Source organism: Haliotis cracherodii, unplaced genomic scaffold, assembly GCF_022045235.1.
Source record: "Haliotis cracherodii isolate W230 unplaced genomic scaffold, xgHalCrac1.p SCAF_17, whole genome shotgun sequence".
NCBI classification, from domain to species: Eukaryota; Metazoa; Mollusca; class Gastropoda; order Lepetellida; family Haliotidae; genus Haliotis; species Haliotis cracherodii.
The window spans coordinates 529,457-549,904 of record NW_027266272.1 but is presented as its reverse complement, the minus strand read 5'-3'; the positions used below and the strand labels follow the sequence as shown (position 1 = coordinate 549,904).

Sequence of the window (20,448 nt, the reverse complement as noted above, 5' to 3'; positions counted from 1 at the left end):
ATAAACAAATAAACATTAAAACCTAGAGGAATATGAAAATGTGTAATGCTAAAGCACGAAGACACGATAAACTGTACCAACATTACAATGTTCCCCGTTATGCATGCTTTACCTGGGTTACATACGGTAGATCTAAGTTAGAAATATATGACTGATATAAATTATTTAAACACGGTAATATCGAATATGCTTGGATTATCTTTTTTTTTCAAATGTGCTCCATTCAAGAAAAGTTATATAGAATTATATATTTACTCTCCCCCATGTATTTTGCTCTTTTATGTAAAAGCTTTTTCACCTTACACATTTTAATTACAGATTCCTTTGTTTTTATTTTAATGCAAACAAACCAGGCTTTTGAAATGCTATACAAAAACTATGCTTAAAAGTTGACAGAGTTTGTTGTTTCAAATACAGTTTTTGTTGTCTGTATACATTTTTTTAATATACCAGTTTGAGTCTACATGTGAACACAATCGATGGTTGAAATGTAAGTCTAAGAACAAAACATGAACTAATTCTCAAGAACTCTGATGTATAAAGTTACCTTCATCTTTGATTGACTGATGTATTTTCAATCTTTATTCAGCATTGAAGAGGCCACAGGCCTATAGTACGAATCATTAAGTTTATGAATAATCAGCATTGATTTTGACTCCATAAACTGTCATAAAGTATTCATAAAGTATCAGGGGTCATTTAAACTTGTAAAATGATTGACATACCCCTTTGTAGAGCGAGGATTGGGCTATTTTCCCACCCGATTGACTGATATTACAACATTCACATGGTTTGGAACGTACAATGAATGGTAAAGTATGCAAATTACACTAATACGCGATATTTCATAAGAAAACATCATATCTCCGTTAAAACATAAAACCAATATTTATCAGTCTACATATTGATACAAGACTTTATCACTGTATCTATTCCAAAATTTTAGATATACACTCTCGGACAGTTCAGTTCAAAATTCTTCAACCTTTAATACATCACAGGATTTGTAGCTAGACGACGGGAATCTACAGTCTTGACTGTGTGTTTCCTTTGATGAGAATGTTTCTCATCGACCTTAGCGTGTAGGGGTGTGATATCCTGGGCAGGAAATGACAGTGTTTTGACATTAATTAACGTGTTGGACATCCCTAATTAACCTTTACTAATTCATGTTAAACCAACACAGGATGTTTTTTCTGGAAGTGGACAATCGCGAATGCCATAGGGCTGACACGACATGTGTTAATAACTGTCCTAGAACTTCTAAACTTCTAAAGTTCTAAACACCCCACACATCCCACAAACTCACACTCTCACCCTCCCCGCCTCTCACCCTACAATTACCACATCTACACCCGCAAGCAAAACCCAACGCACAACGACCACCACACAACCAGCACCAACACAAGCCATCACAGCCACAAGGGCAACAACACTCCCAAACCCACAGGCAACCCCCGAACACCCAGTCAACAGGGAAACTACAGAAACCACTCAGACTCTCGCACCCAAACCCAGCATGCAACCCACCACCGAACAGATTGACCAAACTAAAGACAACTTAACCTAAGAGGACGAGTACACATCCTCAGAGGAAATAAACGATCTTACCTTGTCAGCCCCAAAAACCAAAAGCTATAGAAAAAAACTCACCCAAAACGTAGCAAGCAAAAATCTGAACAACTTAGTCCTCCTACTAGCTTACGTGTTAAAGCAGTCTAATCCAGAAGCCAGCTCCAAAGCCTTCTTTGGTGTAGCACATAAACTAAAACTCGTCACCACCTCTTTCGACCGTTTCAGCAGCAACCTTAATAACCTACTAAAGTAAATACCTAAACCAAGCCTAAACCAAACATAAATCCACCCAGTTTCCCAATGGAAGGCCTAAACATTTTTCAATGGAATGCCAATGGCCTCGCCGGCCATGGTTCTGAACTCAAAGCTAAATTCAAAATAGATAAAGGTCCCCATGTAGCTTGTATTCAAGAAACCAAATTCTCACATAAAACTAAATTCAACCTACCAAATTATAACGCAGTGAGAACCGACAGGTCCAAAACCATGCCAGGCAGAACAGGAGGAGGTCTAATCATCTACGTTAGAGAGGATATTAACTACGAGGAAGTTAAAGTAAACACTCCTTATCTAGAAGCTAATGGAATCCAAGTCACCATCAATAACCAAAAAATAAAAATCATTAACATCTATCACTCAACACTAAAACCAATTAAAGATACAGACCTAGATATCCTTTACCAATTAGGAAATAAATCAACCATCTTCCTAGGAGACTTCAATGCCCATCATCCTACCTGGGGCATTGCAGATAAACTAGACAACCATGGACAACTAATATCAGAGTGGATCGAAAAAAATGACCTAATACTATTAAACAATAACCAACCAACTAGATACGACAAAACCCACCACACCATGTCGGTTATCGACTTAACAATATGTACGCCAGACTTAGCACAAAGTCTGATGTGGGACGTCCACCCAGTACCTCTAGGCAGCGACCACTTTCCCATAAATATAACCCTAGGAAATATAAAAATACCAAATCAAACCCCTAAACAGGAACCTAAATTTCAGGACAAAAACGCCAACTGGGACCAATTCCAAGAATTATGCAACGAAGCTAATCTAAACGATTTAGAAACAACAGACCCCGAAACATTCTGTCAAAACCTAACTAACTTCATAATCAACGCAGCCAAATCCGCTATCCCCTTCAAATCATCCAACCCAGGAAAACCCACTGTCCCTTGGTGGAATGAGGAAATAGAGCTAACTAGACTAAAACGCAAATCAGCTTTCAACAGAGCTAAACGAGACCTCTCTCATCTCAAAACAGCTCATGAACTTAACCACCAAGTGCAAAACCTAGTTAAAACTGCTAAAACCAAAAACTGGAAAAAATTCTGTGAGGAGCTAAATCACCACACCGACGCTAGGAAGGTGTGGCGCAAAATTCACGCCATCCGAGGCATCAAACGGCACAAAAAAAGCCCCAATATAAACAACTCAACTAACCCCACCCAAAAGGCCAACAACCTAGCCAAACACTTCTCTAAAGTTAGCAGCAACAGTAACTTCAGTAAGAAATTCCAAGATAAACTAAATAAAGAAACCAAATTCTCCAAAGAAAACAGACAAGACAACCTAGAAATAAATCAACTTTACACCATAGAAGAACTAAATCACGTACTAAACAATAGAAAAAAAGGAACAGCCCCTGGCCTAGACCTCACCTCTTACCAAATAATCAAACACTTACCTACCAAACTACTCCAAACTTTACTTAAACTATACAACCTAGTCTACCTAAATGGACAGGTCCCATCCTCATGGAAGGAAGCTCTAGTAATCCCAATACCTAAACCAAATAAACCAGCAGATCAGGCAAACTCCTATAGGCCTATCTCCCTAACCTCAAATCTCTGCAAAATAATGGAACTTATGACTAAAAATAGGCTACAGCACTACCTAGATCAAAACAACATCATAAATCCTGACCAAAGCGGCTTCACTCCTGGCCGATCAACTCTCGATAACCTTGCCCGACTAGAACAGGATATAAAAACAGGACAGCTAAACAAGCAATACACCATAGGCATATTCCTCGACTTCTCTAAAGCTTTCGATATGGTATGGCACGACGGGCTAATACAAAAACTTTAAAAAATAGGACTCAAAGGTCAAATAATAAACTTCATCCACGATTTCCTAAACAATCGCAAAATTACGGTGGGTATAGACCATACACTATCGGACCAGTGTCCCCTAGAAAATGGCACTCCCCAGGGCAGCATCCTCAGCCCAACCCTCTTCAATATAATGATAAATGATCTATTCGAGGGCTTATCCCCTAAACTAAACACTTCAAAATTCGCGGATGACGGAGCCCTATGGATCCGCACTAAAAGCATTAAAATGGCAGAAAACTTAATCCAAAAATCTCTAAATAAAATACAACAATGGGCAGACAAATGGGGCTTCTCCCTTAACTCAGATAAAACAACAGGAGTAGTATTCAAACATAAAAACATGAAACCTGCCTACCCAATCCTCCAGCTAAACAACCAAACAATCAAATTCCAAAAACAAACAAAATTCTTAGGACTTATTTTCGATCAACACCTCACCTGGGAGGCTCACGTCCAAAACCTAAAAACTAGATGCAGCAAAGACCTCAACACATTAAGATGTCTCACCGGCTCTAACTGAGGAGCCTCCAAAGATACCCTCCTCTCACTATATACAACACTAATTAGATCAAAACTAGACTACGGCTGTGCCATATACAATACCCTAAACAACTCTCTTTCTAAAAAACTTGACTCAATACAATATCAGGCTCTCAAACTAATTACACGCACCCAACATGGCACCTCCTACACCTCACTTCAGGCCCTTACAGGAGAAATGCCACTAAATCTACGCAGGGAACATCTAAGCCTTAATTTCTGGGCCGCGTCCCAAACAAACCCTCTCATCCAAAACCTAATTAACCAAAACATTAGCCCAAGAAACCAAGCTCTAGCTCGCAAACACCCCTTACTCACCCCAATATCCCAAAGAATAACTAACTACCTCAATGAACACCAAACTCAAAATCTTAAACAAAACTGCAAAAAATCAAATATCTTCACCCCTAAACTCAAAATACCCCAAATAGACACAACGCTAGCTAACCAAATAAATAAACAAACCGACCCAAACATAGCTAAAACCACCACACTTTCATACATACACGAAAATTGGCCAAATTGGTGTCACATATACACTGACGGATCTTCAGACCCGATCTCCAACCACACAGGCTTCGGAGTCCATACCACACAACCAGTTATATCCACACAATCTTACCGACTCCCTAACAACCAATCTACATTCACGGCCGAACTTATGGGCATGGCCTCAGCCCTGCATAACCAACAATCTAAAAACAACAAAAAAATCCTAATTCTCACTGACTCCCTTAGTGGATTACAAGCCCTCCAAAACAAAAATACCAAAAAACGACCTAAATTAATAAACCAAATACTTAAAAGCTCCAACGACCTAACAAAAGCAGGCAAACAAATAACCTTTTTGTGGATCCCCGCCCACGTAGGAATTTACGGCAACGAAAGCGCCGATAAAGCAGCTAAATTATCTCTCAAAATACCAGAAATAAGCCTAAACCTACCCATCTCAAAATCAGAAATTAAAAGTGTAAACAAACAAAAAATAACCAAAAAATGGCATAATCAATATCAAAACTCAAATAGCCAAATCAAAAAAGTGCTCAGAAAACCACTAGCCAAACCTAAAATCCTACACCCCTCTAAAAAAATTGACAGATTAATTACAAAACTCCAAACAGGACACACTAACCTAAATAACCACCTAAAACAACTTAAAAGACACACCACAGGCAACTGCCCCCACTGCAAACAACCCGAAACCACAGAACACGCACTCATTCACTGCACCCACTATCAAACACACAGAACCACACTACAAACCACCCTCAATCTAAATAAGATTCCTACTCTAGATGAAATACTAAACCCTCAAAATAAACTAGAAAACTTCAAGGCCCTAGGCGTATTCCTAATCAAAACAGACCTAATTAAGCGCATCTAAAAATTAATTAATCTACCAATCCAAAATCCAATAAACATACAAACACCCACCTCACCCGGCTCCCTTAGTTCCCCCCTCCACCCACCTCGGCATTTATTCCAAATTTAAAAATTTCAAAAAATCAATATAAGCAACCCCTAAAAGCCCCCTCTTGGATTGCACACACCACTTTCACCCTTCTCGGAATACACTAAATGGTCCGGCCAGGCCCGTGTGCGAAATACGCTGTAGTCGGAAAGCGCACGTTAAATCTTCTATATCAGTCAGTCAGTTCTAAAGTTACTAAACAATCTTTATACCTAACGACTAGCATATAAACTAAACATCGTCTCTATCAGAAGCCAGCTAAACAACCAAACAATCAAATTTCAAAAACAAACCAATTCTTAGGACTTATTTTCGATGAACATCTCACCTGGGATGCTCACATCCAAAACCTAACAACTAAATGCAGTAAAGACCTAAACACCCTAAGATGCCTAACTGGCTCTAACTGGGGAGTTTGAATACTATTCCTGTTGTTTTTCCTGAGTTAAGGGAGAAGCCACATTTGTCAGCCCATTGTTGTATCATATTTAGAGATTTTTGGAGTAAATTTTGGGCCATTTTAATGCTTTTAATGCTTTTAGTGCGGATCATCCGCGAATTTTGATGTGTTTAGTTTAGGGGATAGGCCATCGAATAGATCGTTTATCATTATATTGAAGAGGGTGGGGCTGAGGATGCTGCCCTGGGGAGTGCCATTTTCTAGGGGACATTGGTCCGATAGTGTTTGGTCTATACCCACGGTTATTTTACGATTGTTTAGGAAGTCCTGGATGTAGTTTATTATCTGACCTTTGAGTCCTATTTTTTAAAGTTTTTGTATTAGCCCGTCGTGCCATACCATGTCGAAAGCTTTAGAGAAGTCTAAGAAGATGCCTGTGGTATATTGTTTATTTAGTTGTCCTCTCTTAATATCTTGCTCTAGTCGGGCGAGGTTATCTAGGGTTGAGCGGCCAATGCACATACCCTAAAACTAATTGTATAAAATTCACACAAATAGACTGCCCAGGCACATGCACACTCTGGTGCATCCACTGCAAATCCATCCAACACACTTCACTTTCAAACCAATGCCCACACAGACACACACTCACCCAGCAGGCAAACAAACACATAAACATAGACACGGCCAAAATCCAAACACGAAAATTTGCTACACCCACATCCAAACCACTCCTCCCTACACCACACCCAAACACCATCCCACGAACAAACACCACACCCCTAACCGACAGCTCTGTCTGGGGCCCCTACCGAGAAACCGCACCCACCTCACACACACAAGCAGCCACTCAACCAACCACGAACCCTCCCACATCTCAACATAGCCAAAACATCAACCCCCGCATGAAAAACAAACCACAAAACGACCGCCACAACACGACCCTCATCCAAGCACCCTACAGCCCACATGGCAACAACACTCCCCCACAAACAAGCACAACAACAAAACACATACACTAAGAAATCCACAGCTACACCCATCCCGCAAACACCTACGCAACCCTCCACATCACATGCCTCCCCTATGGAAACTCAAACAGCTAAACCTAATCTAACCGATGACGAAGATTTCCTCCACTACTGAGGAAACAATAGACACTACTCCAACTAAAACAAACCAAACTTCCCTCTCAGCCCCAAAAAGAAAGAAAAAACTAAACCGCAAAACTCCCCAACCAGCTAACACCCAAAACCTAAATAACCTCACCTTACTCCTAGTATACATGCATAGTCAAAACTCACCAAAAGCTAGCATGAAATCCTTCCACAAAGTAGCTTTCAATCTAAAATTAACCCATCTTCCCTTCTTCCTCTTTAACCTCCATCTAAAAGAAGTCATCGAATAAAATAAAAACTAAAAACTAAATCACCAATCACCCGAACCCAATAATGGAAGGACTAAATATTTTTCAGTGGAACTCCAACGGACTCACCTCCCACGGCCATGAACTAAAAACTAAATTTAAACTAAATAAAGGCCCTCACATTGCTTGTATCCAGGAAACCAAATTCTCAAAAAAATCCAAATTCACACTACCTAACTACAACTCAGTTAGAACTGACAGAGCTAAACCGAAAACAAGAAGAGCCGCAGGAGGACTAATCATATTTATCAGGGAAGATATAAATTACGAAGAAATAAAAATAGACACGCCAAACCTAGAAGCCAACGGCATTAAAATCACATTATATAACCGAAAAATAAGCATCGTATTAAATGTATACCACTGGGCGGAACAAAAAGTCCAACCTGAGGATCTAAACAAACTACTCAAAATAAGCGATAAATCTACTATATTCCTAGGAGACTTTAACGCTCACCATCCTACATGGAGCATAGATGATAAAATAGATAATCATGGCAAATTAATTTCCGAATGGATAGAAACAAACGACCTAGTACTCCCAAATAACAACCAACTCACGAGGTACGATAAGATAAACCAAAAAATGTCGGCTATCGACCTAACCATATGCACCACAGATCTAGCTCGAAGTACTCAATGGGAAGTGCACGACGTCCCGCTAGGTAGTGACCACTTCCCCATAAACATAACCATAGGAAATACAAACGTACCAATCCAAACAGAAAACCAAGAACCAAAATTCCATTACAATAAAGCTAACTGGGACCAATTCCAAGATATCTGCAACGAAGCTAACTTAAACGAAATAGAAAGTAATGATCCAGAAACCTATTGTAGAAACCTAACAGACTATATAATAAACGCAGCCAAAACCTCCATCCCCTTCAAAACATCTAAGACAGGCTAGGCAAACCCACGGTTCCATGGTGGAATGAGGAAATAGAACAGACTAGACGAAAACGTAAATCAGCCTTCAATAAAGCAAAACGCGACTACAAACATCTAAACATAACCCACGGACTAAACCACCAGGTTAAAAAACTAGTCCAACTAGCCAAAAGTAGAGACTGGAAAAAATTCTGCGAAGGTATAAATAACTGTACAGATGCCAGAACGGTCTGGCGCAAAATCCACGCCATTAGAGGCTTAAAACGACATAAAAAAAACTAACATTAACAACTCAACCAACCCCGCCCAAAAAGCAAATAATCTCGCCAACCACTTTTCAGCCGTTAGCAGTAACACCAACTTCAGCCAAAAATTCCAAGATAAACTTAAAACAAAAAACAAATCCACAAAAGAACCAAACAATAACAATCTAGAAATAAACCAACCCTTCACAATGGAGGAGCTCCTCTACGTAATCGAAAACAGGAAAAAGGTCACAGCCCCAGGATTTGACCTAACTTCTTACCAAATAATTAAAAATCTCCGGCTAAAACTACTCCAGGCACTACTCAAACTATACAATCTCATCTACCTAAACGGACAGGTTCCTACTCCCTGGAAACAGGCCCTAGTCATACAAATCCCTAAACCTAATAAACCAGCTAATCAAGCTAACTCATATAGACCAATATCCCTAACTTCAAACTTATGCAAAGTAATGGAATCAATGGCTAAAAATAGATTACAACATTACCTAACCCATAATAACATCAACTATTGAACTGCATGGCAAGTATTTATAAAATGACCGGGGGGGGAAATATTCTGGGGGGAGATTTTATTTCGTAGGGTGGGGGAGAGTTTATTTCGAGAGGGGCGGAACTGTACCGGTATAAATTCGCCGGGGGGAGATTTTATTCTGGGGGCGAATATATTTCGTGACACCGGCACCAGACCCGTGCTCGTGGGTTTCACCAACTTGATCAACGTCAGAGGCCTGCATCACTTCGTGTTTTCCTCCCACATTAAGCTGACACGCCGTGATATAAGTGGAATACTGTTTAAAGCGGCGTTAAAGCCACTCACTCACTCGATCACTCCTTATGCAATCTACGTGTCAAAATTTCCTCTGTTCTTCTAACGACTCACGCATAACGCGACAAGTAACCCAGACTGTCGAGGGGATAGCTTAGTGGCTATTTCGTTATTTCGCCAGGCGCGTGCTCTATTCCCCGCATGCTGGTGTCCCCTGCCGTGACCGGGGGTAATCGATAAAAGAGGAGTAAAACCACATTCACTCCAGATATATTGACACATGTTGATTTGGAAAGTACATGCCAACTAAAGACACATGGCAACTCAGGACACATGGCAACTCATGACACATGGCAACTCATGACACATGACAACGCATGACACATGGCAACTCATGACACATGACAACTCATGACACATGGCAACTCATGACACATGATAACTCACGACACATGACAACTCAGGACACATGGCAACTCAAAATAAGCGATAAATCTACTATATTCCTAGGAGACTTTAACGCTCACCATCCTACATGGAGCATAGATGATAAAATAGATAATCATGGCAAATTAATTTCCGAATGGATAGAAACAAACGACCTAGTACTCCCAAATAACAACCAACTCACGAGGTACGATAAGATAAACCAAAAAATGTCGGCTATCGACCTAACCATATGCACCACAGATCTAGCTCGAAGTACTCAATGGGAAGTGCACGACGTCCCGCTAGGTAGTGACCACTTCCCCATAAACATAACCATAGGAAATACAAACGTACCAATCCAAACAGAAAACCAAGAACCAAAATTCCATTACAATAAAGCTAACTGGGACCAATTCCAAGATATCTGCAACGAAGCTAACTTAAACGAAATAGAAAGTAATGATCCAGAAACCTATTGTAGAAACCTAACAGACTATATAATAAACGCAGCCAAAACCTCCATCCCCTTCAAAACATCTAAGACAGGCTAGGCAAACCCACGGTTCCATGGTGGAATGAGGAAATAGAACAGACTAGACGAAAACGTAAATCAGCCTTCAATAAAGCAAAACGCGACTACAAACATCTAAACATAGCCCACGGACTAAACCACCAGGTTAAAAAACTAGTCCAACTAGCCAAAAGTAGAGACTGGAAAAAATTCTGCGAAGGTATAAATAACCGTACAGATGCCAGAACGGTCTGGCGCAAAATCCACGCCATTAGAGGCTTAAAACGACATAAAAAAACCTAACATTAACAACTCAACCAACCCCGCCCAAAAAGCAAATAATCTCGCCAACCACTTTTCAGCCGTTAGCAGTAACACCAACTTCAGCCAAAAATTCCAAGATAAACTTAAAACAAAAAACAAATCCACAAAAGAACCAAACAATAACAATCTAGAAATAAACCAACCCTTCACAATGGAGGAGCTCCTCTACGTAATCGAAAACAGGAAAAAGGTCACAGCCCCAGGATTTGACCTAACTTCTTACCAAATAATTAAAAATCTCCGGCTAAAACTACTCCAGGCACTACTCAAACTATACAATCTCATCTACCTAAACGGACAGGTTCCTACTCCCTGGAAACAGGCCCTAGTCATACCAATCCCTAAACCTAATAAACCAGCTAATCAAGCTAACTCATATAGACCAATATCCCTAACTTCAAACTTATGCAAAGTAATGGAATCAATGGCTAAAAATAGATTACAACATTACCTAACCCATAATAACATCAACTATTGAACTGCATGGCAAGTATTTATAAAATGACCGGGGGGGGAAATATTCTGGGGGGAGATTTTATTTCGTAGGGTGGGGGAGAGTTTATTTCGAGAGGGGCGGAACTGTACCGGTATAAATTCGCCGGGGGGAGATTTTATTCTGGGGGCGAATATATTTCGTGACACCGGCACCAGACCCGTGCTCGTGGGTTTCACCAACTTGATCAACGTCAGAGGCCTGCATCACTTCGTGTTTTCCTCCCACATTAAGCTGACACGCCGTGATATAAGTGGAATACTGTTTAAAGCGGCGTTAAAGCCACTCACTCACTCGATCACTCCTTATGCAATCTACGTGTCAAAATTTCCTCTGTTCTTCTAACGACTCACGCATAACGCGACAAGTAACCCAGACTGTCGAGGGGATAGCTTAGTGGCTATTTCGTTATTTCGCCAGGCGCGTGCTCTATTCCCCGCATGCTGGTGTCCCCTGCCGTGACCGGGGGTAATCGATAAAAGAGGAGTAAAACCACATTCACTCCAGATATATTGACACATGTTGATTTGGAAAGTACATGCCAACTAAAGACACATGGCAACTCAGGACACATGGCAACTCATGACACATGGCAACTCATGACACATGACAACGCATGACACATGGCAACTCATGACACATGACAACTCATGACACATGGCAACTCATGACACATGATAACTCACGACACATGACAACTCATGACACATGGCAACTCAAAATAAGCGATAAATCTACTATATTCCTAGGAGACTTTAACGCTCACCATCCTACATGGAGCATAGATGATAAAATAGATAATCATGGCAAATTAATTTCCGAATGGATAGAAACAAACGACCTAGTACTCCCAAATAACAACCAACTCACGAGGTACGATAAGATAAACCAAAAAATGTCGGCTATCGACCTAACCATATGCACCACAGATCTAGCTCGAAGTACTCAATGGGAAGTGCACGACGTCCCGCTAGGTAGTGACCACTTCCCCATAAACATAACCATAGGAAATACAAACGTACCAATCCAAACAGAAAACCAAGAACCAAAATTCCATTACAATAAAGCTAACTGGGACCAATTCCAAGATATCTGCAACGAAGCTAACTTAAACGAAATAGAAAGTAATGATCCAGAAACCTATTGTAGAAACCTAACAGACTATATAATAAACGCAGCCAAAACCTCCATCCCCTTCAAAACATCTAAGACAGGCTAGGCAAACCCACGGTTCCATGGTGGAATGAGGAAATAGAACAGACTAGACGAAAACGTAAATCAGCCTTCAATAAAGCAAAACGCGACTACAAACATCTAAACATAGCCCACGGACTAAACCACCAGGTTAAAAAACTAGTCCAACTAGCCAAAAGTAGAGACTGGAAAAAAATCTGCGAAGGTATAAATAACCGTACAGATGCCAGAACGGTCTGGCGCAAAATCCACGCCATTAGAGGCTTAAAACGACATAAAAAAACCTAACATTAACAACTCAACCAACCCCGCCCAAAAAGCAAATAATCTCGCCAACCACTTTTCAGCCGTTAGCAGTAACACCAACTTCAGCCAAAAATTCCAAGATAAACTTAAAACAAAAAACAAATCCACAAAAGAACCAAACAATAACAATCTAGAAATAAACCAACCCTTCACAATGGAGGAGCTCCTCTACGTAATCGAAAACAGGAAAAAGGTCACAGCCCCAGGATTTGACCTAACTTCTTACCAAATAATTAAAAATCTCCGGCTAAAACTACTCCAGGCACTACTCAAACTATACAATCTCATCTACCTAAACGGACAGGTTCCTACTCCCTGGAAACAGGCCCTAGTCATACAAATCCCTAAACCTAATAAACCAGCTAATCAAGCTAACTCATATAGACCAATATCCCTAACTTCAAACTTATGCAAAGTAATGGAATCAATGGCTAAAAATAGATTACAACATTACCTAACCCATAATAACATCAACTATTGAACTGCATGGCAAGTATTTATAAAATGACCGGGGGGGGAAATATTCTGGGGGGAGATTTTATTTCGTAGGGTGGGGGAGAGTTTATTTCGAGAGGGGCGGAACTGTACCGGTATAAATTCGCCGGGGGGAGATTTTATTCTGGGGGCGAATATATTTCGTGACACCGGCACCAGACCCGTGCTCGTGGGTTTCACCAACTTGATCAACGTCAGAGGCCTGCATCACTTCGTGTTTTCCTCCCACATTAAGCTGACACGCCGTGATATAAGTGGAATACTGTTTAAAGCGGCGTTAAAGCCACTCACTCACTCGATCACTCCTTATGCAATCTACGTGTCAAAATTTCCTCTGTTCTTCTAACGACTCACGCATAACGCGACAAGTAACCCAGACTGTCGAGGGGATAGCTTAGTGGCTATTTCGTTATTTCGCCAGGCGCGTGCTCTATTCCCCGCATGCTGGTGTCCCCTGCCGTGACCGGGGGTAATCGATAAAAGAGGAGTAAAACCACATTCACTCCAGATATATTGACACATGTTGATTTGGAAAGTACATGCCAACTAAAGACACATGGCAACTCAGGACACATGGCAACTCATGACACATGGCAACTCATGACACATGACAACGCATGACACATGGCAACTCATGACACATGGCAACTCATGACACATGATAACTCACGACACATGACAACTCAGGACACATGGCAACTCAGGACACATGACAACTCATGACACATGGCAACTCATGACACATGACAACTCAGGACACATGGCAACTCAGGACACATGGCAACTCAGGACACATGACAACTCATGACAATGTTATGGTGGTATGTTCTGCATGGGAAGGACGGCAATGTGAATATTCTAACAGCTGGATCAAGATCGGGATGAGAGATGTTAAACTTACCCATAAGTTGTGCTAGCAAGGGCTGTGACGACGAGGAAGCAAATTGCCAGTCGGCGTTGTGTGTCGGTCATGGTGCCGACGACCGAGAAGACAATGAGAGATGAACGCGGTGATACAAACTTATATAGCCCCACGCCTACAAGTCATACAAGGAACTAGTATTATTCAACTGCAACTTCGTCACAACGCACATGCTAATGACTAAAATTTATGCTCTGTGATGGGTATATTCATTATGATAAGGTTGTTGAAAAATGTATGCACTTTCAAATAAAAACTTTAGTCGACCTCTTCTCACAGATTTATGATGCATCAACGAAGACAGTATTAAAACACCCACCAAAATACCCTAAATACACACAGACACACATCTGTCTAAATACACTGACACACATCTGTCTAAATACACTCAAAACACACATCTGTCTTAATACACACAGACACAGATCTGTCTAAATACACAGTCACATATCTGTGTAAATACACATAAAAACACACATCTGTCTATATACATATAGTTTCACATCTATCTAAAATACACTCAAAACACACATCCACAAAAACACACATCTGCCTAAATACACACAAACACACATCTATCTAAATACACACAGAACACACATCCACACACACACACGGTCTTGTGCATGATGTATTATGGTGCAGAGGTCAGTGTAGTGTCGGAAATGAACTGAATGATGTCGCGCTATAGGAGCATGGGTACTGTAAGATGTATTTCGATACAAGAGCATGGGTACTGCATGATGTACTCCGATACAGGAGCATGGGTACTGTATGATGTACTCCGAAACTGGAGCATGGGTACTGTATGGTATATTCCGATACTGGAGCATGGGTACTGCATGATGTACTCCGATACTGGAGCATGGGTACTGTATGATGTACTCAGTTACTGGATCATGGGTACTGTATGGTGTACTCCGATACAAGAGCATGGGTACTGTATGATGTATAACGATACAGGAGCATGGGTACTGTATGATGTATAACGATAAAGTGACATGGGTACTGTATGATGTACTCAGTTACTGGAGCATGGGTACTGTATGGTGTACTCCGATACAAGAGCATGGGTACTGCATGATGTACTGCGATACTGGAGCATGGGTATTGTATGATGTATAACGATACAGGAGCCTGGGTACTGTTTGATGTACTCCGATACAGGAGCATTGGTACTGCATGATGTACTCCGATACTGGAGCATGGGTACTGTATGATGTATAACGATACAGGAGCATGGGTACTGTATGATGTACTCCGATACTGGAGCATGGGTACTGTATGGTGTACTCCGATACAAGAGCATGGGTACTGCATGATGTACTCCGATACAGGAGCATGGGTACTGTATGATGTATAACGATACAGGAGCATGGGTACTGTATGATGTACTCCGATACAGGAGCAGGGGTACTGTATGATGTACTTCAATACAGGAGCATGGGTACTGTATGATGTACTCCGATACAGGAGCAGGGGTACTGTATGATGTATTACGATAAAGTGACATGGGTACTGTATGATGTATTATGATACTGGAGCATAGGTACTGTATGATGTATTACGATACAGGAGCATGGGTACTGTATGATGTACTCCGATACAGGAGCAGGGGTACTGTATGATGTATTACGATTAAGTGACATGGGTACTGTATGATGTATTATGATACTGGAGCATGAGTACTGTATGATGTATAACGATACTGGAGCATGGGTACTGTATGATGTATAACGATAAAGTGACATGGGTACTGTATGATGTATTACGATACAGGAGCATGGGTACTGTAAGATGTACAACGATAAGGTGACATGGATACTGTATGATGTATTACGATAAAAAGACATGGGTACTGCATGATGTATAACGATACAAGAGCATGGGTACTGTGAGATGTATAACGATACAAGAGCATGGGTACTGTGAGATGTATTACGATACAGGAGCATCGGTACTGTATGATGTATAACGATACAGGAGCATGGGTACTGTATGATGTATAACGATACAGGAGCATGGGTACTGTATGATGTATAACGATACAGGAGCATTGGTACTGCATGATGTACTCCGATACTGGAGCATGGGTACTGTATGCTGTATTACGATACAGGAGCATGGGTACTGTATGATGTATTACGAGACAGGAGCATGTGTACTGTATGATGTATTATGATACAGGAACATGGGTACTGTATGATGTATAACGATACAGGAGCATTGGTGTCGCGGAGGCTTATGCAGGGTAATGGAGACACAAAAGCATGCAATTTTACAACTGGATTTATTCCAATGATGGTCCACGTGCAATCAGTGTTATGATGATGATGAAGATGAAACCCTAAAACACAATATTTACAAGGTGTAGGCAAACATCATAACCAATAGATCATTAAAAGAATACTGCCATTATATATCTATTACATGTGTTTGATATACCAATCAGTAAGATATAATGTGAACGCTTACTTTACATTTAGTACGGTAAAGCATATTATGGCGGATATCTCCTCAGTGAGGATGATATCACTGAATACACTACAAAGCAATTAAATAATTCTATATTAAGCAATACAACATTACAATAGTATAGACAATTATGCCATGACATGTTGACATAAATATATGTATAACTAAGGGAAGTAACCCTCACCTCGTCTAAGGGACGGAGGCCAAACCACCAGATGTCATCCAAACTGGTCATGCAGTATCTTACGTGACCTGATAAATGATATATAACTACATGAATCTTACTGGTATGGTAAACATCACATACATTGTATACATGGCATGTGAAATTCATCTAGCAGTATAACAATCAACATTTTTAGACATTTCATATGTATGATACAATCAACAAATACACTGTTTTGGTATTTTACACTTTCATGATAAAATAGTACCAATACATGCTTAAATCTAGTACACCCATTATGCATATACCTCAATGGTAACATCTTACAATATTTAAATATATATTGCACTAACATGAATATACTGATAATTTATGTTTATAACATATACATGATATACTGTTCTTATGGAACATAAATTACTTAATATGAGTGTACTAAAATACATTATATATACTAGAAACCTAAGTACAATGATAATAAATGGTGCACATAGTAAAGGTATGAAGTACATGATCAAGGTGGTCATGTGACGCGGGAAATACAAAGCAAGGCCAAGCTGACCAGCAGAAAACAATAGGCTAGTCTGAGACCGCAGTAGCCTTAGCACAAAGAATCAATCACCACATGTTAGATTATGTTACTAAGGTGTGAGTTAGTGGACTAAGTAAACTAATTTATTTAATAAATACTCAAATCCTAAAATACCTATGTTTTGGATAAGTTTATACTAAACTACTTTTTTAAAATAATCCAAAATATATACATCCTGCCACATACTCCACCCTATTGGGAAATGGCGTCCCGGCATTTCCTGAAACAAACACAAATACAGATATCAGGCTATATACAAATTCACAATCAGAGGTGTAGAATTCTAAGAATTCGTGACCAGTGAGAGTATGGTTCTGTAGGCATCGGCGGGGAGGTCCTTCAATGTTCCATTTTCTGCTAGCGATCTCAGGTAGTTGGCTCTTCTCTCCCAATCTGCTGGTGGTACCACTGTTTGTGCCATAGCATACTCACCACTGGTTATCCAAACTGGTTGACGCCTTTCTCTTCCAGATCGTCTTGGTGGCGTCGAAGGAGAGGTTGCTGTCTCCTCATTGCTTGGCAGACTTTCTTCAGAGTGAATTTCTCCCTCTGTTGGAACATCTCCTTCCTTTGGTAATGTCTCCTCTTCGTCCACAGGTTGCACCTGAGGCTCTGTCTCACCTGTCTGTGTCACATCCTCCTCCCTCCCCTGAGTCACGGCATCAGGTAAACTCGCTGTAGAGTGGTCCTGATCCAAGACTGTTTCAGTGGAGTCATCTTCAGCAACCTCAGCACTGTTCCCTTCAACAGCGATGACTGAAGTCTTCGGGACTGACTCAGCAGGTGGAACTTCTGTCACTAGTAGAGTTACATCTACTTCACCATCGACACTGTCGCAATCAGTTGAGTTTGGCTCTTCTGTGCTGACAACTGTCTGGTCCTTCTTTTCTTCCTGTTCCTGCCTTCTCTTCCTTGGCGTTGGTGTTGGTCGTTGTTGAGATGATGGTAACAAGGAGCCGATGGGCAACAAGAGATTCCGGTGTAAGGTCCTCTTCTTCCCATCACCATTCTCCTTCTGGACGACATAGACGGGTATCTCAGGATTCGGTTGAGTTTCCACAATGTAAGTGTCCTCTTCCCATCTGTCAGCAATCTTATGCTTACCATCAAACGCAACAACCTTGACTAGACTCTGTCCTCTTGAGATCATAGTTCTTCTTCTGCTGTTGTCTTGCCTTCTCTGCTGCTGTGGCTGCTGTCTGATAGGAGTCCGAAATTCTCTTCTTTAGACAGTGCACATAATGAGTGAGAGATTTCCTTTCTTCTCGCCTGTCTATCCCAAAGGCAAGATCAACTGGCAGTCTAGGCTGTCTACCAAACATCAAAAAGAAAAGGCTCTCTCCTGTGGAGTCGTGTTGAGTGCTGTTATAGGCATGGACAAGGCTTGCTACATGGGATTTCCAGTCTGTCTTCTTCATTGGCTCCAATGTTCCTAACATGTCAAGCAGAGTACGATTAAATCGCTCGCACATGCAGTTTCCTTGAGGGTGATACGGTGTTGTCCTCGATTTGTCAGTTCCAGCCACTTGACACAGTTCCTTCACTAGTCGACTCTCAAAGTTGGCACCTTGATCAGAATGTATCCTTTGAGGAAAACCATAGTGTACGAAGAAACCGTTAAAAAGGACTTCTGTGGTCGTACGGCAGTCATGTTCCTTGTAGGGAATGCTTGTGCATAACGAGTGAAATGGTCCGTAAGTACCAAGATGTTCTGGTATCCACCATTTGATGTTTCCAAGGTCAAGAAGTCGATGCAGACCATCTCCAGTGGCTGACTAGTGCTGATGTTATGCAGTGGAGCTCTTGCATTAGTTGGGATCTTTCTCCTGATACATCTCTCACAGCTCTTGATCCATAGATCGACATCACGTGACATCCCTGGCCAGTAAAATCGATCTCTACACAGGGATAAGGTACGTTCCCGTCCAAGGTGGCCAACATCATCATGTAGTCCTCTTAGAGCCTTGTTCCTAAACGCAACTGGTAGTACATGTTGCCTCTTCTCCTTGCGATTGATGTTTGTACACCTATAAAGCACTCTATGGTGTAGTTGTAAGTGGTCTATCTCCCGGCGAAGATTTACTGGGACATCTGGTCTCCTCCTGTTCTGAAGATTTGCAATAATAGGACCTTGTTCAGGATATCTGCACTGAGCCTTGTGCCAATCTCGTGTAGATAGACTTGATAGTTCACTGCCATTTGCATCTACATCAATAACTTCTGCACTGAAACAGAGACTCTCCACATAGTTTCTTGGTTGCAAACTTCCACAAATGGCTTGTACTTCATCTGTTGCAATGTCTCTGTCTTCAGTCTTTGGCAGTCTGGATAAGGCATCAGCATCTGTGTTCCCTTTGCCTGGCTTATACTTGATGTTGAAGTCAAAGGAAGCTAGGGCTGCTAACCAGCGATGTCCAGTGGCGTCCAGCTTTGCAGATGTTAGGAAATAAGTAAGAGGATTGTTGTCGGTGTAGACAGTAAAGTTGTGTCCGTACAGGTAGTCATAGAACTTCTCTGTTACTGCCCATTTCAGTGCTAGGAACTCTAACTTATGCGCTGGATAATTCTTCTTTGCCTTGTTGAGTCCTCGGCTGGCATAAGCTATCACTCGCTTTGTTCCTTCTTGCTCCTGGTACAGCACTGCTCCTAATCCAAAAGAACTTGCATCAGTGTATAGCTCAATGGACTTGCAATAATCCGGATACCCCAGGATTGGAGGTGATGTAAGGGCATCCTTCAGCTTATTGAATGCAGTTTGCTGACTAGCTTCCCAATGCCAAGGTAATCTTGCGCCCGGCTTCTTTCCTTTCGGTCCTTTCTTCTCCACTGTTGGAGGTAGGAGATCACTAAGTGGTCGGGCTATGTTGGAAAAGCTCTTCACAAATTTCCGGTAATAGCCAGCAAAGCCAAGAAACTGGCGAACTTATTCAGGTTTGCGTGGAGTAGGCCAGTTCACAATCTTTTCAGTTTTAGCAGGATCTGTCTGGATCCCCTCAGCTGAAACAATGTGACCAACAAACTTCACCCTCTCCTTGAGGAATTCGCATTTCTTGGGGTTCAGCTTGATT

General features: G+C 41.1%; 1 protein-coding gene across 2 annotated transcripts in view; it reads right to left on the bottom strand.

Moving 5' to 3' along the window:
- Positions 1–14,210, bottom strand: part of LOC139464810 (uncharacterized) — a 60,804-nt gene extending 46,594 nt beyond the window's left edge. The window contains exon 1 of one of the 2 annotated variants that reach the window (XM_071246328.1): positions 14,127–14,210. In XM_071246328.1, the coding sequence (XP_071102429.1) occupies positions 14,127–14,197 (71 nt within the window). In that variant the 5' untranslated portion in view covers positions 14,198–14,210. The remainder of the gene's footprint in view (positions 1–14,126) is intronic. The other variant, XM_071246329.1, reaches the window with a different exon arrangement.
- Positions 14,211–20,448: the final 6,238 nt, after the last annotated feature.